Source organism: Thermothelomyces heterothallicus (genome assembly GCF_042370625.1).
Source record: "Thermothelomyces heterothallicus CBS 202.75 unplaced genomic scaffold P884_scaffold_27, whole genome shotgun sequence".
Taxonomy (NCBI): Eukaryota; Fungi; Ascomycota; class Sordariomycetes; order Sordariales; family Chaetomiaceae; genus Thermothelomyces; species Thermothelomyces heterothallicus.
In genome coordinates, this window is record NW_027192588.1 from 152,539 (window position 1) to 178,657 (window position 26,119).

A 26,119-nucleotide genomic window follows, 5' to 3' on the forward strand; every position below is an offset into this window, starting at 1 on the left:
AAGGAGGAACAGGCACGGTTGATGGAGACTAACCTCTCGCTGAAGGAAGAGCAGGACCGGATGAAGGAGGCTTTCCTAAACAACCTCAAGGAGGAGCAGGCGCGGCTCATGGAAATGAATGTTGCCCTCAAGGAGGAACAGGACAAGTTGAAGGAGACGTTCCTCTCGAATCTCCGCGATGAAGAGTCTAGGCTCAAGGAGATGAACGATGCCCTGCGTGACGAGCAGCAAAGTCTCAAGGACACGTTCCTCGCGAACCTCCGCGAAGAGGAGTCACTTCTGAAGGAGGTGAATGCCAGCCTCCGGGAAGAACAAGAACGCCTCAAGGAAAGCTTCCTGGCCAATCTCAAGGAGGAACAGCAGCGGCTGCGCGATGCCAATGAGGCTTTGAGACAAGAGCAAGAGCAAGTCAAGACTGCCCTCAAGGAGGACCAGGAACGCTTGAAGGTCGAGCTCCTTGCCAATCTCATGGAGGAGGAGGCCCGCCTCAAGGAAGCAAATGCTGCCCTCCGCGAAGAGCAGGAGCTGCTCCGCGTCAGCTTCCTCGCCACGCTCAAGGAGGAGGAGTCGCGGATGAAGGAGGCCCTTCTCTCGCTGCGGGCGGAGCAAGAAACACTCGCCCGGCAGAAGACTCGGCTCACAGCCGACCTCTCTTCTCTCGACACGGCCCTCCGCTTGCGTCGCGAGGAGCTCTACGACATGGAAGCCCGTGCCGAGAGCCTGGAGCGGCGCATTCTGGAAGGCGTCATGGACCACTCTCGCGTCCTACTCATGGCCAAGACCAACCGCGCCGCAACCAACAGCAGCCGGGACAGCATGAGCCGCAAACGCGTGACTTCCGTTCAAAAGTCCGTCAACTCTGGCGCGCCAGCGCCGAACGGAGCGTCTGCGGCCACAAAGCCCCGCAGCGCATTAACCATGGCTATGTCGGCGCGCAGCAAGTCCAGCACCCCCAACGGGGGCTCACCGTCCTCGTCCAACCGCCGGATTCTCTCTCTGAGTCAGATCACGAACAATGTACCCTCGGGCGGCATGAAGCGAAGCCAAAGCGTCAGGACCGCTGGCGGGCCTGCTGCGTCGAGGGGCTTGAGGAAGAGCAGCTGGACATCGTCAACTGCTGCTGCTCCCGCCGGGGCCTCTGCGTCGAAGCGATATGGGGATCTGGGAGGCGGGGTCAGTGACAACAAGGAGAATATGGGGATTGGGATGGATCTGAAGGAAGGGGACGAGGATGCGTACAACGAGCAGCACCAGCGCGTGAGTAGGGAAGCATCGCCGTCGGTTCCGGCTCCACCGGTGGATATTGTCGTCTCCCCCCCGGCTGCCGAGTCGTCAGTGGATGATCCCGAACCGGTTGATGTCGCCGTCACGCCGTCGACGGAGCAGGACGAGGATCAGCGCCGCGCTGAGGAGCTCGCCGACGACGAGGATCGGTTCAGCGATCTCGGTAACACCACCGACCTCGAGAGGGAAGAGCGAGAAGATGCGAGAAGCCAGAGGCGGTCGAGTCATGGTACGACAGTGGTCACGCCCGCGGGTGAGCACGAGCTGGAGGAGCATGATGACTGGTCAGAGCACGAGGGTGGCGCTCAGCGGACGATGAATGAGGAACATGATGATATCGATGATGCGGCGAGCGACTGGACCGAGAGCGTGGTTGGGAGGGACAGCGATGCCGGTGTTAGCGGCCCAGAGGCGAGTGCGCCTGTCGCGGCTGCGGTGTGATGGATGACGATTGGATGAGCTGGGTAACGGTTATGAGTATGGCTGGATGAGACGGGAAGGAAAGGAGGGGATAGGGATAAGGGTGGGTGGGGGGATACTCTCTTTTGTCTGGTCTCTTATGTCGTTATGATCATGATGTGTGTCCGATTACTTTAGTCAGGAAGGATTATGCAATGGGAAGGGGCGGTATTGGGACGCTTTGGCAGGCCATGCTGGTGGTTGAGGATGGATTTTTCTCGTCTTGTGTCAATAGTTTCAATGAGATGACGAATATGAATTACTTTGGCTATCTCGCTTGTTCCATACATTGCATCCAAGTGCGTCCGTTGTGTTTGGTACAGGACATAAGTGCAACAGCAACAGCAACAGCAACAGCAACAACAGCAACAACAACAACACCAAGTGCCATGCCGATATGTTTTTGTACAAGACTTGTTCACCTCTTAACGATGCCTCGGCCCAATCTTCTCCTTCCCATCCATCCACGGCCTCAGAACGTCGGGAATCGTGACGGTCTTCTCGCTCTCATCCCAGCCGTTCTCCAAGATGGCGGCCAGGACGCGGGGGACGGCCAAGGCGGTGCCGTTCACGGTCCAGGGATAGACCAGCTTGCCGCCGGCGAGCTTGAGCCTCGTCGCCAGGCGGCGGGTCTGGTAGTCGGTGCAGATGCTGGCGCTGGTGACCTCGCCCCAGCCGTCGTTGCGCTCGCGGCGGGAGGGGAAGAAGGCCTCGATGTCGCACTTGCGCGTGGCCGAGGCGCCCAGGTCGGCGGCGGGCATCTCAAGGACGCGGCAGTGCAGGCCGAGCGAGCCGAGCAGCTCCGTCTGCAGGTCGACCATCTCGTCAAAGACGTCGCCGACGGCGTCGGGGTCCGGGCCGGTCCAGGCGAAGAGCTCGACCTTTGTGAACTCGTGCACGCGGTAGAGGCCCTTGGTCAGGGCCCCCCGCGCGCCGGCCTCGGCGCGGAAGCAGCGCGAGGCGGCGACGCGCTTGAGCGGCAGGTCGGCCTCGTCCAGGACCGTGTCGGCCTTCATGCCAGCGAGCGGGATCTCGGCCGTGCCGGCGAGGCAGAGCTCCGGCCTGCCCCGCGCGGCGTCGTCGGCGGCCTGGGCGATGGTGTAGATCTGCGTCTCGCCGTTGACGTCGCGCGGCTGGAAGCCGCAGGCGCCGGCGATGTGGGAGTAGACCATGCTCGGGGGGCTGACCTGGCGCCAGCCGGCGCGGATGGCGGCGGTGAGGGCGTAGTTGACGAGGGCCTGCTCGAGCTGCGCGGCCTCGTCGAGGAGGTGGTACCAGCCCCAGCCCGAGGTGGAGGCGGCGCCGGCGAAGTCGAGGATGCCGAGCTCGGCGCCGATGTGGACGTGGGAGCGCCAGACGCGGTCGGACGAGTCGGGGCTGGTGGTTTTCGGGTGGTCGTTGATGTAGCTCAGGACGGTGGGCTCGCTGCCGCGCGGGGTGGCGTCGCTGGTGAGGTTGGGGATGGCGAGGGCGAGGCGCTGCATCTCGGCCGAGAGGGCGGACTCGGCCTCCTCGATGGCGTTCAGCTCCGTCTTGACCTTGCGCGCTTCCTCGAGCAGCTGCTCGCGCGACAGGGAGCGCAACCCGGCGGCTTCCTCATCGGCTTCGTCGCGGGTCGTCCCCGGGTTGGCGAGCTGGCGGCGGAGGAGGTTGCCCCGCTCGCGCAGGCTGCGGCCCTCGCGCTGCTTGGCTTGCCACTGGGCAAAGAGCTCGTTGATGCGAGCGGGGTAGGCGGCAGCGGCGTGGTAGTTCCGCTGGCGACAGTTCTCTGCGTAGAGATCGGGATTCTGGCGGATGTGCTTGATGTCGAGGACAGCCTTCGGGGCCGTGGTCGGTTGTCGCAGCGGGGCGGGCTGCTGGACCTCCGGGGAGGTCGACGCCGGAACGTTTTGTCGGAGAGCGCGCGTGCTATGGTAGGGAGCTGACGGTAAGATCTGCGGATTCCGCGAACGGCAGCGGGCCGCGATGGCCGGCCGCCCGGGGGAGGATTGAACAAGGCATCGCAGGCAAGTAAACGGCCTCCCGGCGCCGGCCACGGGTGGCTTCATCGTGTATGCTGCAGACGGCAAAAAAAACTAGCTTCTGCGCGATTTCTCCGGTCGAGTGGATGGGTCGCTCACGACGATCTGGGCTCCGGTAAATTGCAGGAGGCGGTCCTCATTGGATGTCCGGATCCAGCAGCAATAATAGGGTCATCGCCAAAGCTGTTGGACAGAAGTGGACATGATGACGGTATGTACGGATTATTCCGAGAGAACCTTTTAGGTCCAACATTGCTACTAGTGGGTCGCAGCTTTGGGCTTTTCCCCTGCTATCGCCAAGCCCACCGCACCTACTATAAACATGCGGGAGCTAGGGCCACCGAAGCTTGGGGAACATCGGCCAGACTTGGGAACTGCAGCCCTAGAACTTCCTGCAAGGAAGTGATTGTGCTTGCTCGATGGAAAAAAAAGAGTCACTGCAGCAATATAGTAGTTCGTTGATCCGTACGGATAAATTCGTAGGTGCATACCTGGTACCAAACATACACTGCGTAAGATGCGAACACACGGAGAGGGCCTTCGAACATCCACCTGTATTTACGCGCCGACCAACGCAGTGTCGACCTAGTAGACGAGGATGCGAACCCCCACAATGGAGGTACGACAAAAAGGATGAGAAAGGATGGAGATGTACAGCTCGGGCGGGAGCTTAGTCGTGTCACATTCCGCGGTCTCGAGACTCAGAACTGATGTCCTTTCTGCCGCCCCCACGCAACCAGCAAAACACGCACACACGCACACGCGCGCGCGCGCACGCGCAGCTTCGGCCATTTCCTATCGAGGGCCGGGCCCATGTGCCGCCTCCCTCTGCCGACCCAGCAAGGCGGGACGACACTACTGACCTATTTTATAAAGTTCCGTACCAGGGCAAGGACATCCACCCCAGACCAAACAGAGCCCCCTTGACCTTGGGCAGTGAGGACGTCTCTGCCTCGGGGCTTGTGACCCGTCGTTTCCGGCAATCCACCGAACAAATTGGTCATCTGATGCGGTCCGCGGTTGGTTGAATCACATAGACTGGCTTCTCAAGATAGCAACAACAAGCCGCCAAATAACCACACGGCGCCGCAAGGCGTTGTTGCATCGGCGAGGCACTGTTGGTGCGCGCGCCAGCTGTGCGTAATAAGTCAGTTGGTTTCAGCATCCACACGGAGTTGAACAAGTTCTGTCAGGAATGACTTGCGCTGCGCCAGAGGTCAGATGGTCCGTTTCGTCGGGTTGTGTTTCTGCTCCGCGATCTAGATCTGCGAGACCAGACGCCCTACCTCTTGGGGCACGGCACAGCCTGCCGATGCTGGGATCTAGCCACTAACTACCAGGCCTCGGCCGCCGAGATGACAAAGTTGGTGGCTCCTTGCCAGTGCAGTCATTCAAATTGGCACGAAGTTTTGAAGATACAACAGCGGTCAAGGAACAACTTCGGGCTTCCGTGGATCATACCATTAACCTTTTGATAGCTCGGATTACTACGGGATGGAGTGCTGCCTAAGCTGAAGACCAGGGCCTCGGCATCCCGGTGAAGCATACTACAAGAAGTACGGAGTACTCCATATTCCGCACTCTGTACTGTTGCACGGAGTAGTACATTCAAGCACTCTTTGTCGGTCGCCGAGATTGCACGGATGGTCAGTGGCTGTTTCGAAAGAAAAATACTTACATGCGCGCAATGTGCAAAAAAAAGGATGTACGAGTCTGGGTATGTAGGTACATCACATCCAAGCATAGCCTGGCTGCTTGAAGTACCAGAACTTTGTTATGTGGTGCCTGAAACCCGAGGGAATTAGAAAATTTCCTATTGATGACCCGCTCTGCGTTGGGAAATGCCAGAAATTTAGCTAATTGAACTTTGCCACCAGCGCTGTCTCCATCCAGAATGGCGTCAACTACGGATCCAGTGCACACATCGAGACCACATAGTCGGTCATTGTACCGAGTCGGAGTGCTAAAAAGTACGAAGTACGGAGTACGCCAAGTGCGAGGTGCGATGTCTTCGACTGGGGCCGTGGATCCTGCGCGCTCCCTTAGTGGACGAGATCCGACACAGTTGCTGTTGGGGGAGATCGGTACTGTGCGTTCTGGAACATCGACTGCCTGTTCTCGAATCGATTGTTTCTTCATTATTATCAATTGGCGTCCGCAGTCCCAAAAAATAGCGGCATTAGTGTATCATGGCCCCTGCCCAACGGAGGCCGCACACTCCTCGTTCGTGTAAAGTACACTACAGAGTAGTTACTCATAGTAGATGGTGAAGTGGGCCAGACGCGACCCGCAATCGAACAAGGGGGCTGCAACATGAAACAGGGAAGGGCGATTGTGGGGGTGTTTTCCGGCTCCTTTCCAATGGCTAGAACCCCTGCCGGACTGATTTGGGGTCCGCCCAGGGAGACCCAGGCGAGACTGTGGCCCTGGCCAACGTCCAGTGTTTCGTTCCTGCGCCTCCCCGGCACGGCTCACAACGGACGACAACGGAAGGAAGGGTCCAATTGGCAGGCACGCGCAGGAACCCCCTTACCCAGCTTTTACACCAAGGTTGCGGTTGCAAAATTTCCTTCCGTGAATGGTTTGGCTGCTACGCTAGTGGGCGAAGTCGAAAGGATGGATCTCGGACGCGGTCCAACAGCGCCCGCATTGACGAGCTCCAAAAAGGTCGAGAAGTGATCTTCAAACGCACTTCCAATCCACTCCTTCTCTTGTCGTCACCACCTCTCGTTGATGTGACCTTACACAGGGCCCCTCCTTTCGCTCCTTCTGTTCCTTTCCCCCTCATTCTTCTGTGCATTGGTTTGTTCTCGGTCCGGCGTCTCCGCGCCCGGTTGATGCCGTTGACACCAAATTTGGTCCAGTCCTCGATCGTTGTTGGGTCTTTCGAGCCGGTCCCTTTCCTGTCCGAGAGAGATCCTCCTCTCTGGTTCCTCTAGTTTGGGGATCAACTTTCCTTTTCTTCTTTTTGTTTCATTATCTTTTCTTATCAGTTTCGATTCTCCCGAGTCCTGCGCAAAGCGAGCCGAACCATCACTCGCTAAGCCATCGAGACTGGCTTATACAAGAACGTCGTATGCGGTATCGTTGCGGGTTATCGTCCAGAACCACGCGACCTGATCACCTTCTTTGGCCCGTTCTTTGTGGCCCCGCGGCTGAGACAAAAAGGCTTTCAAGCCGTGCCACCCCCCTTTTCCCTCGGTTTCTGTCGCGGGAACCCTTGACCAATGTCCTTAAGGTCACCAATATCGCCCCAGCGGAGGGGCTTCCTCCCCATCTCGGGCGACTCGAGCACCCCCGATGTACAGGACATCCCCCTGCGCCCCATCAAGTCCAACGCCAGCTCGACAGGTACGCGAAAGCCCAACACCGAAGGCATGGAGGAAAAGCATGTCCTTTTCGACAAAGCCGTCGGCGGCCCGGCGGGCAGGAGGCGCCTCAGGAACGACCTACACCGGGGGGACACGGGTGAGTCGTCCGAGGAGGCCTCGCTCAACGCCATGGGCCGCTTGTACCACAAGATCGTTGGCTTCTCCGTCGTCACGCGCTATCTTGTCTACGTCGCCCCCGTGGCCCTGCTGCTCGCCGTTCCCATCATCGTCCTCCCGCTCACCGGGGACAAGGACCGCGTCAACCTCGGCGACCAGAAGCGCCATAGCCTGTTCCTGCTGTTCGTCTGGATCGAAGTCTCGTGGCTGGCCCTCTGGACCGGGAAGCTGGCCGCCCATGTCCTCCCCTACGTCTTCATGTTCTTCTGCGGCGTCGTCAGCTCAGGCACGAGGAAGTATGCCACCGTCCTGCGCGCCCTCGAGATCCCCCTCTCGCTGTTCTTCTGGGGCCTCGCCTCGTGGCTGTCGTTCAAGTTCATGTTCGAAGGCGCCAACAAGGAGTGGTCCGAAGTCATCGTCCGCATCCTGCTGTCGCTCTTCCTCTCGTCCGCTGTCCTCTTGGGAGAGAAGTTCATCGTGCAGCTGATTAGCATCAGCTACCATCAGCGATCCTTTGCAAACCGCATCCAGGACTCCAAGCGCGAGATATACCTCCTGGGCCTCATGTACGAGGCCTCCCGCACGCTCTTCCCCATGTACTGTCCCGAGTTCGCCGAAGAGGACTATATCATTGCAGACAGTATCGAGGCCATGCTTACCCGTGGTAAGAGGGGCAAGCAGGGGGTGGCCGCCGCGCCCATGAAACTCGTCGGCGACGTCACTCGTCTGGGCGACAAGATCACGTCCGTCTTCGGCAACATCGCCTCCGAGATCACCGGGAAGCAGGTCTTCAACCCCAACTCGGCTCACTCCGTCGTCGTCGAGGCGCTCGAGAAGGTTCGCAGTTCCGAGGCCATGGCTCGCCGCATCTGGATGTCCTTTGTCGTCGAGGGCCAGGATGCGCTCTCACGCGATGACATCATTGAGGTCATGGGTCCTGCCCACCGGGAAGAGGCCGAAGAGTGTTTTGAAGCCATCGATGCCGATCAAAACGGCGATATCAGCTTGGACGAGATGATTCGCAAGGTTGTCGCGATTGGCAAAGAGCGCAAGGCCATCGCTCACAGCATGAAAGACATCAGCCAGGCGCTGGCCGTTTTCGACAAGGTCCTTTTGTTCGTTGTCTTGATCATCGTCATCATCATCTTCTGTAGGTCACCTCTTCTTCTTTTGCCTCTGGAGAGAAAGCTCCTCGTCTCTTGTCGCTGACCAATGCTCTCTAGTGGCCGTCTTCCAGAGCACCTTCATTGCCACCCTTACCACGGCTGGCACCACGCTTCTCTCGCTGTCCTTCGTCTTTGCCACCACCACGCAAGAATTCTTGGGTTCCTGCATCTTCCTCTTTGTCAAGCATCCCTATGACGTGGGCGACCGCGTCGACATCGCGGGCCCGGAGAAGGAGCAGTTGATTGTGGAGAAGATCTCGCTCCTCTACACCGTCTTTACGCGCATCGACAAGATGCAAGTCGTGCAGGTAGGTGGCTGATTGGTCCTCTCGGCTCGACAACATTCGGTGGCTGACCATGAGCTAGGTCCCCAACATCGTCCTAAACAACGCCTGGGTCGAGAACGTGACGCGAAGCAAGGCTATGAAGGAGACCATCGAGGTCAATGTTTCATTCGACACGTCGTTTGAGGACATCGAGCTCCTGCGCCTCGAACTCGAGCGCTTTGTGCGGGCGCCCGAGAACAACCGCGACTTCCAGCCCGACATCTCCATCGGCGTGGGCGGCGTTGGCGACTGCGACAAACTCACGCTCACTGTTGCCATCAAGCACAAGTCCAACTGGCACAATGATGCCGTCCGGGCGACCCGCCGCTCCAAGTTCATGTGCGCGCTTACTATCGCTCTCAAGCGCGTGCCCATCTACGGCCCAGGCGGTGGCGGTGACGCCCTCGGCGGGCCTACCAACCCTTCGTACAGCGTTGCTGTCACCGACGAGTTTGCCGCCCAGGCTCGCGCCAAGTCCGAGCAGGAGAAGGCGGCCAAGAGGCTGGCAAACCAGAACGCAGAAGAGGCTGCCAACTCCGAGTCGGCCGCCGCGGCGGAGCAGCGAGCGGCCGATCAGATCAACACGTCGAGGCCGGTGGTGGAGGTCCTGGACGACTGGGGGTACGAGAAGACCCTCACTGGCCACGAGCCATCGGCTGACCGTCCCCGCCCCTCTGACTCTGGCGCTGCAACTACCACGTCCCGCTCCGATGTCCTCGGCGGCATAAGCACCCGCGAGTCCCAACGCGGTCGCCGGAAGGCTGGCGAGACGCTCCCCCCGCACGCTCTTGACGACGATTCGAACATGCCGGCGGTCCAGCTGACGCGCACGTCCACGTCGACCCGTACGGACAAGCGTTCGTTTGACGTTGAGAGGCAGGCTGGTATCCCGCCGCCCGCTGGGTCGCCGTACAATACGTGGGCTGCCTACAACACGCAGGCGTCTGGTACGATGCCGAGCGGAGCCGGTGGCCAGCCCCCACAGGATCCATTCGGGGGGCCTTCCCCGCCTGCCGGGATGCCCACGCATCTTACCGTTCAGCAGCCGGGAGCGGCACCGACTCAGGGTGCAGCGCCCGGGAGGACGTTGGTGGGTGCGAGGCCCAGGGGCGGCAGTGTGAGTCGGTCCCAGGAAGGTGGCCCGGCTCAGGGTCAGCCCGGACCGTCGGGCACTGCGGGTAGGAGCTGAGGATCCAACATGTTCGTTTCTCGTTTACACGACTTCTGATATCACATTTTTGGTGGCCATCTACGGTTGGTAAGCTCTCAGCATCCAGGGGGCCGGGAGGCGGGGGGCGGATCAAAGTTGAGAGCTGGACGATTGTACAGAGTTTGGCGGCAAGGTTCATGGAAAAGTCATCTGGGAGTCGGGAAAAAAATAGAAGAAAATATGACCATGGGATGTCAACTGGTGGTGATGTTTTGTTAAGAGATGTTGGATGAGAGGTCGGGTGGAGCGGGTAGGCACTTTGACTCCGCCATGTTACGGAATATTAGTTTGCGAACAAGTGATTGCTGGCCACTCTGGGTTTAGTGTAGACATGAACCTCAAATGTGGAATAGAGCTTGAGAAACTGTTTCCCCAAAACAATTCGAGGTCGTTAGCTCGGCCTGTGTAGTACCAGCATGATGTGATAACACGTGCCTGGTCGAGTTTCCTTGCCGTCACTGGATTTTCCTTCCGTACTTTTTCGAGTTGCAAGCAAGGGCATGGTTAAAAAAAACAATAACTTATCAGCGAATACCCGCAAGGGTAACAGGCAATGAAGATGGCAATACAGACAGCTGAAATGCTGGAAACACGCATTACATCAGGCAATAGCAACGGCAAGCATGTCATGAACTTTCTAGCAAGTGCACGTTACTGAGGCTACAGTTTCCTCGGCGTTGATTTGGAGTCGGTAACATCGGGCCTTTTCATCGTATTGGGACTTGAGTTGATCCCCGTGAAACACTTCTTTGCATGATAAAAACTCGTTGCGTTGGGCCGCCTCCCGGAACGCCTGGCGAAGCCTCAATGGTGGAGACACCCACTTGGGGTTCTTGCCGGTTCATGCACCGGTGAGCAAGTTCCTGTTGTCCAACCCGCAGAAGTTAGGGGAGGAGTTAAGTCTGGATGTCAGTTTCCCGGGCTCTCAGCAAACATGCTCGATCTCCTGCGGGCCGCCGTCCTTCTCCCCGAGCTCGGTTCTGAGCACGCGGCCAAACAGCTCGAGGAGCACCTCGAAGCAGGCCTTGCTCACGGCGGGGTCGTAGCGGCCCTTGCTGAGCTCGTCGCGGATGAAGGCGTGTTGGGCCCAGGCGAACTCGTGGAAGCTGAATGTGACGCCGGCCTCGCGCATCTTGAGCCGGATCAGGTCGCGCCCGGCGTCGGGCACGTGCGTGTCCTTGACGCCGAAGATGAGCGCCACCTCGCCGCGGATTCGCGACAGCTGGTCGATCGTGTGCGGGCTGTCGGGCGAGGGGGCGGTCGCCGACGAGTTGGGCGCCGTATAGGGTCCCAGCGTGCGCGTGTGGATGTCGGTCGGGAAGTAGCAGACCGAGGCGGTAATCCGGGGATCGAGCTTGGGGGGAAAAGCAAGGGTTAAGTTAGCTCGGGCGTGCGAAGAGGCAGAAGAGAAGAAGTAAGAAGAGGGGGGGAGAAGGGGACATACACTGGCGCGCAAGGCGAGGTGTCCGCCTAGGCACATGCCGGTCGCGCCGATACGGCCGGTGCAGGTGGGCAGGGAGAGAAGGTAATCGACCGTTCGGTTGGAGTCTTCATCGTAGGATTCGAGGGTCTAGAGAGAAGAGAAAGAAACAAAGGGCGGGCAGATCTTGTCAGCATCTCGCGTCGTTGCCAACGTTGCGAACAGCGGTAAGGGATCATGCGTCTGCCAGCAGACCTTGGTTATCTTCCACTTGTTTCCCTGGTCTGTTCCCGGCACGTCGTACGCCAGGGGTTCGGGGCCGGTAAAGTCGTGGTAGCTGCTGGGAGCTGCGACAATGTAGCCCTGGCCCGCAATCTGCCTCGCAAACCGAGCAACAGGGCCCGTCACTATGCCGCCACCGACCCGCCATCTACGGTAAGCCGTCGGCCGCAGCCCTGCCGGGAAAGGGTCGTCGTCTCACCCTGGTAAATCTCACTGAAGAGTACGACTCCTGGGAAGCGACTGCTCGGACGGCGTAAGTCGACTGATGCCTAACCAGCATCGCGGTCCAATGGGCCACTCACGCGTTGGGATATCCGGGGATGGTCGGGTGGAACACAAAAATTCCTTGATAGCGCTTTTCATTAGCTACAGTCTCTATAGAAGTCACACATTTCGGGCCTCAAGATCTGGGCCGGGCATACTCATCGAGCTCTCTTTGCCATTGGCGGTGGTCTGCACGTCAGAAAAGCTCTCTTTGATCAGCATAGCGGGCAACGGTTATCTCGGCAAAATTGGCTTTCGATTCGTTTTCGTTTTCGTTTCTTTCTACAAGAAAAAAAGTACAATCAGCCAGTTATAGCCAATTTATGAAGCGCGTTTGTTGACGTTTTTTTCTTTTGAGGAATATTCACATCTTGGAATCAACAGCACAGATGTTAAACAAGTTCGTTCAACAACCTGGTAATTCTGCCCCTCAGCAACTCCCGCATACACAACTGAGTTCCCCTCCATGCCCCGCCTCGCCCGGCGAAAGTTTGTTCAGGGGCAGCGGAGAGTGCGGGGCAACTAAGCCTTATCTTATCGCTCCCGCTTGCATGACTTCATGACACTTGCGGTGGCGGGGAACATTGAAAGAGGTTCCGCAGGCTTCCATGTCTTCATCCGGGGCGAATAGCTCTCGCAGAAAGAATGAGACGGGGTTGATCTCAGGGTGCAGTCGCCTGAAGCAGCTTGGTACTAGCCTACAAGAAGCCATGCATGACGCATTGGGCATCATGGCGAAGCGAATCAAGAGACAAAAAGATTTTCTCGAGGGCTGTGCTTCAGGCACCCAAAACTGCAATAAAAGCCCGCCCATGACGCTACAAGATCGCCAGTGGGTCTTGGCCCAGTACTTTGGGGTACAAGTTGTGATTTATGCAGCAGCGCCACGCAAAGCGTGCCCCCTTGCGACCGCTGTGCCTCAGGCCCGTGTCGTCGGTAAATCCAGCGCCTTGTACAGTAGCACTTGATGGAAATAGGGTCGCTACTGGGAACGATTCTATGATTGAGACTCTGTGGTCGACGTAAGAGTTGTGTATGATTGTCCTGAAACCGCCATGTGCGCATTTTTGCTACCCCACGAACCGAGGCGTTCTAGAACCAGGCACTCGTTGCTTGGGCATGGGGATTTCTCTCCCTCTCTGTTACTGCAAAGCTGGGAGAACACGCGAGAAAAACTTGTCAAGCACTTCTCTCCAGCCCGTCTGATTCTGGGGTCGTGAGTTTTCTTCCAAGGCCATGGAAAGGTAAGGGTCAGTGCACAGCGACGGCGATCGAACCAGGTGACCTGCTGGGCTGCGTACACGTTCTAAGGGGTTGGAAACACAAAGATGCCCAACAAGGAGCACCAGCTGCTACAAGAGCCTGGTGGAAGTTTCCAGGGCTGCGTGGAGGGATGTAGAGTTTGCGCGAGGTTGCCATGCCAATCGAGAAGTATCTTGCTGTACCTCCCAGTAGTGGGGTTGGAGAAACCCACCGAAGGTCGTGGAAACTGCGACCAAAGTCAACCTGCAGTTAAATTCTGAAAGCTCTTCTGCCCCTCCTTCCACTTCCACACTCTCCATTCACCGACTCGATTTTCAAAATCACTTTCTAATTCCCATCTTTTCTTCTGGGAAATTCAACGAGCGTTCCGCAACTCTGTATTTGATTCTCATTCCCTTTCAGATTGCGAACACACAAGATGGCTCCCGCCGTCGGTATTGATTTGGGCACGACCTACTCGTGCGTGGGTGTTTTCCGTGAGGACCGGTAAGTTGAGACTTTCGAGAAGTCTTCGACACAGATCGCTCCTTCTCAGCACCCCTCGCAACCTGGATCGAGTCGGAGTGGTCGGATCCGTCATACGTCACCCCGCATGCTCGATCGATCGCACCAATTGGTCCCTGGTTGCTGGGGTCGGCTTGGCCCCGCGATCTTGTCGACGTAGCTAGCATTGCCGACGACATGACACTAACCCTTGTTTGTTAACAGGTGCGAAATCATTGCCAATGACCAGGGCAACCGGACAACTCCGTCCTTCGTCGCCTTCACAGACACCGAGCGCCTCATCGGTGATGCCGCCAAGAACCAGGTCGCCATGAACCCTCACAACACCGTCTTTGACGCCAAGCGCCTGATTGGTCGCAAGTTCACCGACCCCGAGGTTCAGGCCGATATGAAGCACTTCCCCTTCAAGGTCATTGAGCGCAATGGCAAGCCCGTCATCGAGGTCGAGTTCAAGGGCGAGACCAAGGTCTTCACCCCCGAGGAGATCTCCTCCATGGTCCTGACCAAGATGCGCGAGACTGCCGAGTCCTACCTCGGTGGTACCGTCAACAACGCTGTCATCACCGTCCCCGCCTACTTCAACGACAGCCAGAGGCAGGCCACCAAGGACGCCGGTCTCATTGCCGGCCTCAACGTCCTCCGCATCATCAACGAGCCCACTGCTGCCGCCATTGCCTACGGTCTCGACAAGAAGGCCGATGGTGAGCGCAACGTCCTCATCTTCGATCTTGGCGGTGGTACCTTCGATGTCTCCCTCCTCACCATTGAGGAGGGTATCTTCGAGGTCAAGTCCACTGCCGGCGACACCCACCTGGGTGGTGAGGACTTCGACAACCGTCTCGTCAATCATTTTATTGCTGAGTTCAAAAGAAAATATAAAAAGGAGGTCAGTTTCTAATCCAGCTATTTGTGTTTTGAGTTGTTTTGAGGAATTGTTGCTAACGGTGTTGGCAGTACGTGATACCTTTTCCCGGTGTTTTGGTTCCCCTTTTCCACTTCTCCCCTTTTCCCTGTCTGGGTCCACTTCGCTGCATATATCGCTTCCCCCCCTTCACTCCTTCCCGTTGAACTGCACTGCGGACAAGGCACATGTCTTCCGAGTGCAGATTTAGGCGATTTCGAGAGAATTCGCCAGTCGGGAGTGTCATGGACAAAATTGGTACTAACATATGTGTTTCCAGTCTCTCCACCAACGCCCGTGCGCTGCGGCGTCTCCGCACCGCTTGCGAGCGTGCCAAGCGCACTCTCTCGTCGTCTGCCCAGACCTCGATTGAGATCGACTCTCTCTACGAGGGTATCGACTTCTATACGTCCATCACCCGTGCTCGCTTCGAGGAGCTGTGCCAGGACCTCTTCCGCTCGACTCTCCAGCCCGTTGACCGTGTCCTGACGGATGCCAAGATCGACAAGTCTCAGGTCCACGAGATCGTGCTCGTTGGTGGCTCGACTCGTATCCCTCGCATCCAGAAGCTGATCAGCGACTACTTCAACGGCAAGGAGCCCAACAAGTCGATCAACCCTGATGAGGCTGTTGCCTACGGTGCTGCCGTTCAGGCCGCCATTCTCTCTGGCGACACCACGTCCAAGTCGACCAACGAGATTCTCCTGCTCGATGTCGCTCCGCTGTCGCTCGGTATCGAGACTGCTGGTGGCATGATGACCAAGCTTATCCCCCGCAACACCACCATCCCCACCAAGAAGTCCGAGGTCTTCTCGACCTTCTCCGACAACCAGCCCGGTGTGCTCATCCAGGTCTACGAGGGCGAGCGCCAGCGCACCAAGGACAACAACCTGCTGGGCAAGTTCGAGCTTACTGGCATTCCGCCCGCCCCTCGTGGTGTTCCCCAGATCGAGGTTACCTTCGATCTTGATGCCAACGGTATCATGAACGTCTCCGCTCTGGAGAAGGGCACCGGCAAGACGAACAAGATTGTCATTACCAATGACAAGGGCCGCCTGTCGAAGGAGGAGATCGAGCGCATGCTTGCCGAGGCCGAGAAGTTCAAGGCGGAGGATGAGGCCGAGGCCGCCCGTGTCTCTGCCAAGAACGCCCTTGAGTCGTACGCCTACTCGCTGCGCAACACCCTCAACGACTCCAAGGTTGATGAGAAGCTCGACGCGTCTGAGAAGGAGAAGCTCAAGTCCGAGATCGACAAGATCGTTTCCTGGCTCGACGACAACCAGCAGGCCACTCGCGAGGAGTATGAGGAGCACCAGAAGGAGCTTGAGAGCATTGCCAACCCCATCATGATGAAGTTCTACGGTGCTGGCGCTGGTGGTGTGCCCGGCGGCATGCCCGGTGCCGCTCCCGGTGGCTTCCCCGGCGCTGGTGGTGCCAGCAACGACAACGACGGCCCTACCGTTGAGGAGGTCGACTAAACGGGTGGTTAACATGAGGGCCGGCGTTTCTGCTTTTCTTTGCGCTAGTAGATTAAATCCGTGTCGGCGAGCTGCCAGATGCTCTCTCTCTTGGGATGCGGATTATCGGGAATGGGTTAACTCCTAGATCTGGTTTCTCTTTGATGATCATGATAAAGGGGGAAAAGGGAGGCTGCATGGGCTGTACTTTAGTTACGATTCCCGTTTTCCTTGCGATGAATTAAAGGAATTCAAGACATTTCATTCGCCTTCGTTGATGATTTGCTCCATGTGACTGTGTGTAGTTCCATGTCCCCTACATGTATTTGACTTGCCAGGTTCCGTTCTAGACTTCGTTCTCGTTAACTTTCTGGAATTCACGTTTTATTTGTATGTACCTGATACTCCCGACTGGCGAATTCTCTCGAAATTGCCCAAATCGGCGCTGACGAAGACAACTGAGAAAACACGGGAATGGGAATACTATCGTTACTAACCTGTATCCTTTCGGCGGTCGCTAGGTTTTCTAGGAGAAAGCGGGCGAGATCTTGAAAAATTCGGCAGCGTATGTATATAAGTCGTGTGCTCGATGAGATTGAAGGAGAATGACACGAATGTGAAGAAGGTTTGCCTCTGAGGGGGGAATCAAAATTTTGCGATTGGGCATTTAGTTGCCGAAGAATGCTTTATCAACCGTGTGTGACTTAACACGCTAGATAGGTAGAGACTCGACCACCGTTTTAAGATCCATCACTCCCCTTTCTTCTCACTACCGCCGCCGCCCCTCCCTTCTATCCCGATCGCCTCCCGAATTCGCCTCCTCCTCTCGGCATCAACCCTCTGGAACTCGGCATCGTCCACAATGGGCGGGTCAAAGCTCTTCTTGAACGCGGTGCCCGGCGGCACCCTCTCCTCGCGGCTCTCCCAGACGTCCTCGCTGCTGGGCTTGCCGCCGCCGTACTTGGCCTCCTCCTTGGCGCGGTAGTGCTCGCGGATGGCCTCGGCCCGAAGCTCGGGCGGGTAGGACTTGGTTCGCATGCAGAACCAGAAGTCGTCCCACAGCTCGGAGCAGGTGCGCACCGAGCCGTAGCGGTAGACGGCGTTCCACTGTGACCCGGGTGTGTGGCAGTGCCAGGCGTAGTCGAAGGCGTCGCGGCAGGACATGGTGGTTGGGAGGACGTGCTCGGACATGGCGAGCGACTGGGGAGAGCGTGTCTTCCTCCGCGGGGACTCGGCTTGTTCCACGGCTAGATCGGCCGCGGGCTTGGTGGATGCCCATGGGAGCCAGGAGGAGCGTGTCGATTTGGAATCTGAAGAGGCTTGCGACGGCAACGACGACGGCAACGACGACGGCGGCGGCGGCGGTTGTGTTTCGTGTTGGGCGGAGGAGGAGGACTGGGCGTCCTTCATGAGCATGTCCATGAACATGGCTATTTCGCGGTCACCTGGGCTGGACTCCGGCCCAGATGGTGATGCCTTGGCCTGCGGTGGTGTTTCTGCTACGGACGAGCTCGGGGTGGTCGAGGTTGCAGGCGGAACACTGCTTGAACCCTCGGCTTTGACCGACGGGGAGGACTGCCAAAGCCAGCCCATGGTGACAACTTCGAGTTCTGCGGGTGGGTTCCTTGTGTTCTGGAAATGTGGGTCGTTATTCTTAGTAAGTTTCTGTTCCCAAACAGAAGTTGGATGGTTCAGAGAACTGCTCAAGTGAGGGGAACGTGAGGAAGATGAGGGGCACGTCGCTGTCCAGCTTGATGGAGCGTTGCGCCAGCTGTCGTGTGGTTGCGGTCTGGGGATGTCGAAGGCCCCTGCAGCTGCAAGCGGCCGATAAGATATTCTCGTTCTGTCACATCGGCGGGACAGGGCGCCTGGCAATGCCCGCAGCGCACACGGCAGTGGGGCGCTGCGGCTTGACATTGTTGGTTGGCTGGATTGTGGGCCAGCCATTAGTTAGTGGTCGTTCGAGCCCAAAATCGGGTAAGTACGGATCATTGCTGAGCAGGCCACGAAGCAGCCCCATGTCTATCGCCGGTCACAAACGGGGAAAAAAAGATGTGGCCCTATTGAGCTTCATCAAACATCTGTTTTCCTCTTTAAGTATCTCACTCTCTTATCGCTTTTACATTGCCCCTTCCCTCCCTCTCCCTCTCCCTCTCTTTCTTCCTTTCCTTGTGCTTGTTTGAAACGCCGGCAACTTCGTAAGTTGCTTGCTGACAGGAGTTGAGTTGTATGTACATGTACAGTACATATATAATATCAATACTGGAGAACAAGCGACCGGCTATTCACCCGAGAGCTACAGACTAAAGCTGGATACGAGAAAAAAAAGAAAATTAGGCCAACAAAAAAACCATTCAGAAAGTAATAGGAACGAGATTTTACGTACTAGAGGTCTTAAGAGTGCAAGGAGAGCGAGGGGTCTGCTTTCGGTTGATTAGTGCCTAGTCCATTTAGGCGGAGATCAGTGGTCAGCGATGACCTCATCGGGACAGGCGGCTCGTTCTTTCCCGTCTGCACATAACTCACCTCAGGCATCCCCTGGGAATCTCTCGCCAGATCGCTCAAAAGTACCGAAAGAAGCGAGGGAAATACCTGGAACTCGTCTCATCCGCCCTGCCATGAAGCAATGACACCGGGGCGTGTTCCGCTTCGGCCACTTGCCCGGAATGGCTCAGCACCGCCATTCCTGGCCACGGCAGCATCTGCATTCAGATACCAGTCCCTCGTGGCCGCAGGACTGAGCCCATGGAGGTGTCCTGCCAGAAGATGGGAGAGCACGTCGGGAGCCGCTGGCAGTGGCAAGACCGGCCATATTGACACGCACCCCAAGGAGTCCATCCTCTTCTTCGATAGTAAGCCCTCTAGCAATTGGCGAATCTTTCTTTCCTCCTCCTCCTCCTCCCCCTCCTCCCCCTTCTTTTTTGTGGCTCGCTCCTGATTCAAAGTCAATATTGACTGACGTTGCTAGACATCTTTCCCTTGAAGCTCACGTCCGTACTGCTCATGAGAGCTTGGGAGACCAGCGACATCCTCGAGCGATTCAACAATGCTTCGTTAAGCTTCCTCAACCCTATCGGTCTTGTAAAGCGGGCGATTCCAAGAACTGCCCCGATCAAGGTTACCGAGATTATTCCCCGGCTCAAGGAAGGGGGGGCCTACGTCAAGTTCACCTATCCTGACAACATGTCTGCTGCTGAAATAGAAGGTATTCATGCCCGAGAGATACCCGGGCTCTTACCTCGGTGGCACTATTCTTACCAGCTTTCCAGATGAATTGGTGAGGTCACTCGAAAACAAGCCCATCAAGCCCTGGTTCAACCCTTTCCGCAGCATCAAGGCGCGTCTTGTGCTCGGCCGGCCCTGGCTAGAGGACCTGCACCGGCTGCCAAAAAGCCGACTCAAGGTCGAGTTTGTACCGGCCAAGGACTCGGAACTGCCAGCCGAACTGTCGCAGGAATCCCTGTACAGCCTGTTTCGCCGATATGGGAAGATATCCGACATCATTTCTCAGCCCTCGGACTCCAAGGTCTTGCCCCGGTTTGCCTATGTCGACTTTGTCTTGGTACGAGACGCTATTCTGGCCCGAAGCTGTATGCATGGTTTCGTTCTCCAAGAGGAGGGCAGCAGGGCCGCGACCCGCCTGCGGTTATCGTACGAACAACGGGTGAAGCCGCACCACATCTGGAACTGGATCACGAGTCATCCGCGAATCGTCATACCCATAGTTGCTGCCTTCCTAGCCGCCTTCACGGTGGCCGTCTTTGATCCTATTCGCGAATTCTTCGTCAAGGTGTGCCCGTGAATCTGAATGCGGAACCTACCTGAATCCTGTCGCTGATTTTGGCGCAGATTCATGTCCAAAAGTCATTCGAGATCACCAACAGTAGATTCTACAAATGGTTGAAGCGGCAGACCTGGGATATCTTCACGTTTCGCAAGCACAAAGATGACGACGCAGGCCTCAGTGCCTTGTTCGCACATCGGAAAGATCTGATTGACTCATTACAGAATGCCCTGCTCGAGACCGTCGAGACATTTATCGTTGTGCATGGACCGCGTGGTTCTGGCAGCCGAGAACTCATCATGGACCAGGTGCTCGCGGGACGGCGCGACGTGCTTCTAGTCGACTGCAGACAGGTGGTGGAAGCTCGTGGGGAGGCGGGGACCATCCGAAAACTTGCCAACCAGGTCGGGTATCGGCCTGTCTTTTCCTGGGCCAACAATTTGAGCAGCATGATCGATCTTGCGATCCAAGGCACTACAGGTGTCAAGACAGGCTTCTCCGAGACCCTCGAATCACAAATCGCAAAAATCCTCCAGACAACCGCCGGCGCTCTCAAAGACGTGGCTCTCGCAGGCAGGAGGAAAGACGATAAGGACGCAGCCCTTACGGACGACGCGTACCTCGAGGCCCACCCCGAAAGGCGCCCCGTCGTCGTGATCGACAACTTCCTGCACAAGAGCGATGAGAAAGGCATCATCTACGACAAGATCTCAGAGTGGGCTGCCGCCCTGGTGCAGTCCAGTATAGCCCACGTCATCTTCCTGACCACCGACACTTCCTATTCCAAGTCGCTTTCAAAGTCACTTCCCGATCGCGTGTTTCACCAGATCACACTCGGCGATCTGACTCCCGATGTTGCAAAACACTTTGTTGTGTCGCAACTGGAACTGGATGAGCCTGGAAGGAAAGAAGAAAACGGAAACCCACCGGCCGTTACGGGAAGCCAACTCCGGAAGGATCTACAGGAGCTCGACCAATGCATTGACGCCCTGGGCGGTCGCTTGACCGACTTGCAAGTCCTTGCCCGCAGACTCAAGGTTGGGCAGAGCCCCAAGAAGGCCGTCTCGGATATCATCGAGCAGAGCGCTTCCGAGATTCTGCGCATGTTTCTGCTCACCAACAAGGGCTCCAATGAACGCGAAAGGAAGTGGTCGACCGAGCAGGCCTGGTATTTAATTAAGGAGATCGCCACCAAGGAGAGCCTCCGCTACAACGAGGTATTGCTGTCCAACACCTTCTCCTCGTCCACCACCCCCGGCGCCAGCAATGCCGAGGCTGCCATTGAGAGCCTCTCCAATGCCGAGCTCATCACGGTTAAGTCGCACCACGGCCGTCCCTCCACCATTCGAGCGGGCAAGCCCGTCTATCAAGCTGCCTTTAAGAGGTTGCTCGAGGATGCCGTGGTCAGGGCCCGTATGGACCTGGCGGTCTTGAGTGAACTGGCAAAGATTGAGGCTAAGAATATTGACAAGGCCGAGGTGGAACTCAGCTTGCTTGGAAGCTTGCCATCGCAACCTTACCAGGCTGAGGACCGGGTCAATTATCTGCTGGCGAAACTCCAGAGCAGTCAGCAGAAGATTGAGGCATATGAGAGAGAGATGGCCGTGCTGAAGGAGGTTCTCGCTGAGGAGGCATGAGAGTGGAGCGATTCGGATTCCGTTACCTTCTTCTCATGCAAACAGTGCGAGGGATGTTCGAGATAATGAAGCATACTTGTGTGTAGTGTCGTTCAGAGTCACGCGGGATACGCGATCTAATTCCCACCGTGTGGTCTCAAAAAGTTCCCACGTGTGAACGAACACTTGGCACTTCGATTCATCAGAGAGCCAGGGTTGTTGTCATGGGTTACCAACCCCCTCACGATTCGCCCAGTACGAGGGCCATACCCGTCCCTGGCAGGACACAAAAACAAGCGCAAACACTCCTCCAGAAATGACGTTGTACTCCTGACACCTTACACATCGGCCTGCGCGTGTTTCGAGGGTTTGAGTGTGCTCATCCCCTATTCCTCCCCACTGCCTACCTCCTCCCCTTCGCTCACCTCGACCTCCTCATCCGCATCCTGGTCTTCCTCGGCTGCTTCCTGCTCCGGCGGCGGACTTACCGCTACTTCCTGCCCCTGGGCGAAGAAGATGCGGGCCGGCTGGTCGTAGTCATTCTCTATTGTGTATTCGTTGTCTGGGGGAGCACCGGTCAGCATCGTACAGGCGGTGGTGAGCCGAGGCCAAGGAGAACAGGAAGAGCGACTTACATCTGGGCACGATGAACATCCCGCCCTTGCTGATGCGGAAACTCGTCTCCTGAACGGTTACCCGCACCCGCCCAACGTGCATGAAGAAGATCATGAAGACCTTGCGGGAATTCTTGAGCCGCTTGACGGCTCCCGGCGGCAGGTCGACCACGCCGGCGCCGATGAACCCCTCACTAAACACCTTTGCATACCGGAACTCGCCGCCCACCACCTCAGTCGTCTTGATCGCCGCGGAGCTGATGGCGAGCTGCTTGTCCATGACACTGACGAGGTCGTTGGGCGCCGGCGGCTGGTATTCGTACTCCGGCTGCCACACAACCACCTCACCCGTGACCGTCCCCGGGTCTAGCTCCCACGGTTCGGCGGGTCCGTAATCGTCGTCATCGAAATCGCCGCCGCCGCCGCCACTACTCCGTCTCCTGCCTCGCCTTCCGGGAGCCTTCTTGCCACCCCGGCGAGATCTAGCCCGCGTCTCCGGCTCCGGCTCGTCCACCCTGTACACCTCCTTGACGCTGGGCAACACAAACTTGCCCTTGTGCTTGCGCCCGACGAAGGCGTCCTCGGCCTCGTCCTTGTCGAACTCGACGCGCTCATTGCGCCACCACGCGAGCGGCTTGAACGAGGTGCGTCCGGACCGCGTCCGGTGCATGGACGAGTTGGGGTCGCCGGGGACTTCGCGGCGGCTGATGAGCAGGCCGCGGGACTTGGGGAGAGGTGGGCGGCGGGCGACGGCAACCTGGGAGACGTCGCCCGGCTCGACGGACGATCTGCGCCTGCGGCCTCTGGGCTTCGGCGCGGCGGCCGCCGGGGGCTCGGGGGTCTTCCTGGCCGGAGCGGCTGCCTTCTTAGGAGCCGGCTTCTCGGCATTGGGCGCCGGAGACGCGCGCGGACGCTTAGGCTTGGGCTCGGACGACGGTTCCTCTGCCGCCTCTTCTTGATCCAGCGAGCGGCGCTTCTTGGCACCACGGGGAGGAGCCTGCGCGGGGGGAGCTGAGGGTTTGCCGGCCTTTGGGGGCCTGCCGCGCCTCCCTGGCGTCGGCTTCTGCGGCTTCGGTGTTGGCTCCTGCTCCTCCTCCTCTTCCTCCTCTTCCTCCCCCTCTGGGTGTTCCTCGTCGTCTTGTTGGTCCTCCCCGTCCTCCTCTTCCGCAACAGGTTGTGCAGTCTTCTTCCGGGGTTTTGCAGCCCTCGCTGCTGCGGTTTGCTTCTGTTTCGGTGGTCGGCCCTGTCTCTTTTTCGCGGCGGGAGCAGGGGGGTCCTCGGTCTCGTTCTCCGCTGCTGAACCGTCTTCCTCCTCCTCTTCTGCCTCATTCTGCGCTGGATCTGGTTCCGGGGGGTTGTCATAGTCGTCGCCGTCGTTCAGCATGGCCATGGATTCCTCTACAAAGTTATTAACTTCGTCATCTTCCCTGTCATGATCGCTTTGTTCCCCTTCTCCTTCCTCCTCGTCATGCTGCAGGGGCTGCAGGTGATGGCCATGAGCTTGCGGCCGCGACAGTGAGTGCGGGCCTCCGTTTGCGACGCTCTGAAAGTCGAGCCGGCGCTTGGTTGAGGCTTGGTTGCCCGTGGGCTGGCTACTAAACCTGAAGTCGTCGGTTCTAACGGCGGCACCGCGGGCTGGCGACGACGAGTTGCGTGCAAGGAAGCGGTTGCGCTGGGCGGGGGAGTTGAGCAGCGTCTTTGCCGGCGAGCGGACGCGCGAGAGGGGCACGGGCAACCTATTCCCATGACCGTTGAGCATCGCCGCCGGACCGATTCCAGATGCTGTAGCACGGTTAGTGACCGGAGGATCTTTGAGCGTGTCCTGTCGCGCCCGTACTTGTAGTGATGTCCATTGCCTCCTCGCCGCTCCCATGCCCGTCTGACCCTTCCTCCTGCTGATCCTCGTTGTCGGACTTGCCGGGTGACGAGAAGAGGTTCTCGATCGGTTCCATTCCATGTTCGTCGCGGACACCCGAGTCTGGGACAGTCACGCCGGTTTTCCTGCGACGGCGTCAGCGATCGTCGTCGGCCAGTCCCGTAAGCTTGTACACATCCCGATGACGTACCTCCCCACTACCCCGAGCTCGTAGATATGTTCACCCTGTGGCGCGAGGGTGCGACGCGCCAGGGACGGTCGGGGCGCCATGGCGGCGGTGTTGTCGCTGTTGGCGGGATTCTTGTAGCCGAGACGCGACGGGCGACAGGGCTCTCAAGCCAAGGACAAAAAAGGCGGTTCGGAAGATGCGCACGCGCTCGAGCTCGGAGTGGGTATCCAAATGGCCCGAGTTTTGGGCCAAACAGCTGTCGACAATCGTATGCAGACAAAGGGAATCATGCGCCCTTTGTTGTTTACTTCATTCGGCCCGGGAGACGGGGACGCCCGGAGTCGCGTTCGCGTTGTCTTTGCTGCGGTGTTGCTTCCGTTGGCGCTGGTGGATCTTGGGTCGGGCGCTGTGTTAACGGGAGTGGCGGCACCGAGCGGCAGGTGCGATTGGCCAGAATTGCTGACTGATGGGCCCGACGCGCTGCAGCACCAGCGCACACGCGTCGAAGCTTGGCCCCTCCCAAGAAACCGTGCTCACAGCGAGCAGCGAGTAACTACGTGGGTTTGGTCTTTGCAGTAATCTGTCCCGGACGACACTTTCAAGCTCTTGTTTTTCTTGCAGTTCAATAGAAGGACAGGGGGAAAAAAGGAAAAAAGAAAAAGAAAGAGGGAAGGAAAACACAACATTATGGACACCGCAATGGGCGATTCACAGCAAACCGAGGACATGGCCATCGAGACCCCTCCGTCGTCCATCTTCGTACCCCCTTCCATCAACGAACCGGCCCTGCTCGCGGGCGACTCGTACTCGTACTTCTCTCCGGTGCCGACCTCCCTGCTGCCGCCGCCAGGCTCGCCGCCCTCCGCGACGGGACCCCCGTGCGCGCTCGGCGTCGACGAGGCCGGCCGCGGGCCCGTCCTCGGCCCGATGGTCTACGGCGTCTTCTACCTCCCGATCCCGCTCTCCGACCCCCTCCTGCGCGCGACCCACCACTTCGACGACAGCAAGGTGCTCACGCCCGCCGTGCGCGCCTCCCTCCTGCGGACCCTCTGCACGCCCTCGACCGACCTCCACGCCTCGTGCGGCTGGGCCGTCACGGCGCTGTCGGCCCGCGACATTAGCGCCGGCATGCTGCGCCCGGGCCTCGCCGCGTACAACCTCAACGCGCAGGCCATGGACGCCACCGTCGAGCTCATCAGGCAGGTGTACGCCCGCGGGGTCAACGTGCGCGAGATCTACGTCGACACCATCGGCCAGCCCGCCGCCTATCAGGCCAAGCTGGAGCGCGTCTTCCCCACGGCCAAGATCACGGTGGCCAAGAAGGCGGATAGCCTGTACCCGTGCGTCAGCGCTGCCAGCGTGTGCGCAAAGGTCACGAGAGACGTCGCGCTCGAAACGCTCTGGAAGGCCCCGGGGGGAAAGGCTGGACAGGTGGTAGATGTGGGTAAGGAGGGGGAAGAGAAGGACGGAGTGGACGAGGAAAAAAAGGAGGAGAGGAAAGAAGACGAACAGCAGGATCAGGAGGAGGAGCAGGAGCAGGTAGGAGAGGAGAGCATGGCTTGGGGCTCGGGATACCCGTCGGACCGGAGGTGCGTCGCCTGGCTGAAGGCTAGCATGCATCCCCTCTTCGGATGGGGACCCGAATGCCGCTTTAGCTGGGGGACGGCAAAAGACATACTAGAAGCAGCCCCGGCAAAGGGCGGGGGCGTCAAGGTGGATTGGCCGGCTAATGAAGACGACGACACCCATCGGTTAACCGACTTTTTCGTCTCGGGGCGCCCCGAGAAAGCCGCGGATGAGCTAGGGGCTTGGTTTGGCACCCCGACCGGGCTAGAGGCCTTCTGATGTTGTTGGAAACATGTCTGTACTCGTAACCTTTTCTTTGCTTGGGTTTGGGATGGGATCTGCTGGCATTGGCGTTGGAGGAGTTCGGGGGGGTAACAAAAGATTTCATGTGGGAGTCGACAATAATCGCTTCAACCTTCTACGGAACAATAAAAAAAGAAAAGAAAAAA

The 26,119-nt window shown here is 58.1% G+C and overlaps 8 protein-coding genes across 8 annotated transcripts; 4 read left to right on the top strand and 4 right to left on the bottom strand.

Annotated features, from left to right (window-relative positions):
* Nucleotides 1-2,168: 2,168 nt before the first annotated feature.
* On the bottom strand, nucleotides 2,169-3,791 carry P884DRAFT_272361 (uncharacterized protein; the record flags this gene model as incomplete). Its single annotated transcript, XM_069442518.1, has 1 exon — nucleotides 2,169-3,791. The coding sequence occupies one exon, from the start codon at nucleotides 3,789-3,791 to the stop codon at nucleotides 2,169-2,171; it is 1,623 nt and encodes a 540-aa protein (XP_069294569.1).
* A 3,200-nt stretch (nucleotides 3,792-6,991) lies between these two features.
* On the top strand, nucleotides 6,992-9,933 carry P884DRAFT_302524 (Mechanosensitive ion channel-domain-containing protein; the record flags this gene model as incomplete). The annotated part of the gene is made up of 3 exons (XM_069444950.1): nucleotides 6,992-8,402; nucleotides 8,476-8,726; nucleotides 8,785-9,933. The coding sequence occupies 3 exons, from the start codon at nucleotides 6,992-6,994 to the stop codon at nucleotides 9,931-9,933; spliced, it is 2,811 nt and encodes a 936-aa protein (XP_069294570.1).
* A 473-nt stretch (nucleotides 9,934-10,406) lies between these two features.
* P884DRAFT_287326 (Alpha/Beta hydrolase protein) lies at nucleotides 10,407-12,493 on the bottom strand. Its single transcript, XM_069443874.1, has 6 exons — nucleotides 12,079-12,493; nucleotides 11,959-12,001; nucleotides 11,856-11,896; nucleotides 11,630-11,781; nucleotides 11,399-11,524; nucleotides 10,407-11,308 (listed from the first exon to the last, which is right to left on the bottom strand). The coding sequence occupies exons 1-6, from the start codon at nucleotides 12,140-12,142 to the stop codon at nucleotides 10,880-10,882; spliced, it is 855 nt and encodes a 284-aa protein (XP_069294571.1). The 5' UTR covers nucleotides 12,143-12,493; the 3' UTR covers nucleotides 10,407-10,879.
* A 1,108-nt stretch (nucleotides 12,494-13,601) lies between these two features.
* P884DRAFT_280176 (heat shock protein 70 family) lies at nucleotides 13,602-16,066 on the top strand (the record flags this gene model as incomplete). Its single annotated transcript, XM_069443408.1, has 4 exons — nucleotides 13,602-13,669; nucleotides 13,892-14,573; nucleotides 14,617-14,621; nucleotides 14,869-16,066. The coding sequence occupies 4 exons, from the start codon at nucleotides 13,602-13,604 to the stop codon at nucleotides 16,064-16,066; spliced, it is 1,953 nt and encodes a 650-aa protein (XP_069294572.1).
* A 524-nt stretch (nucleotides 16,067-16,590) lies between these two features.
* Nucleotides 16,591-17,795, bottom strand: P884DRAFT_263728 (uncharacterized protein). The gene has a single exon (XM_069441782.1). The coding sequence runs from the start codon at nucleotides 17,636-17,638 to the stop codon at nucleotides 16,796-16,798; it is 843 nt and encodes a 280-aa protein (XP_069294573.1). The 5' UTR covers nucleotides 17,639-17,795; the 3' UTR covers nucleotides 16,591-16,795.
* A 496-nt stretch (nucleotides 17,796-18,291) lies between these two features.
* Nucleotides 18,292-21,589, top strand: P884DRAFT_249881 (RNA12 protein-domain-containing protein). Its single transcript, XM_069440621.1, has 4 exons — nucleotides 18,292-18,897; nucleotides 19,014-19,250; nucleotides 19,315-19,835; nucleotides 19,895-21,589. Exons 1-4 carry the CDS (start codon nucleotides 18,672-18,674, stop codon nucleotides 21,464-21,466), a joined length of 2,556 nt encoding a protein of 851 aa, XP_069294574.1. The 5' UTR covers nucleotides 18,292-18,671; the 3' UTR covers nucleotides 21,467-21,589.
* On the bottom strand, nucleotides 21,590-24,464 carry P884DRAFT_230355 (kinetochore CENP-C fungal-like protein). Its single transcript, XM_069439786.1, has 4 exons — nucleotides 24,126-24,464; nucleotides 23,897-24,060; nucleotides 22,081-23,841; nucleotides 21,590-22,007 (listed from the first exon to the last, which is right to left on the bottom strand). Exons 1-4 carry the CDS (start codon nucleotides 24,203-24,205, stop codon nucleotides 21,832-21,834), a joined length of 2,181 nt encoding a protein of 726 aa, XP_069294575.1. The 5' UTR covers nucleotides 24,206-24,464; the 3' UTR covers nucleotides 21,590-21,831.
* A 540-nt stretch (nucleotides 24,465-25,004) lies between these two features.
* Nucleotides 25,005-26,085, top strand: P884DRAFT_263732 (ribonuclease HII-domain-containing protein). The gene has a single exon (XM_069441783.1). It carries the CDS (start codon nucleotides 25,032-25,034, stop codon nucleotides 25,947-25,949), a length of 918 nt encoding a protein of 305 aa, XP_069294576.1. The 5' UTR covers nucleotides 25,005-25,031; the 3' UTR covers nucleotides 25,950-26,085.
* The last annotated feature ends 34 nt before the right edge of the window (nucleotides 26,086-26,119 follow it).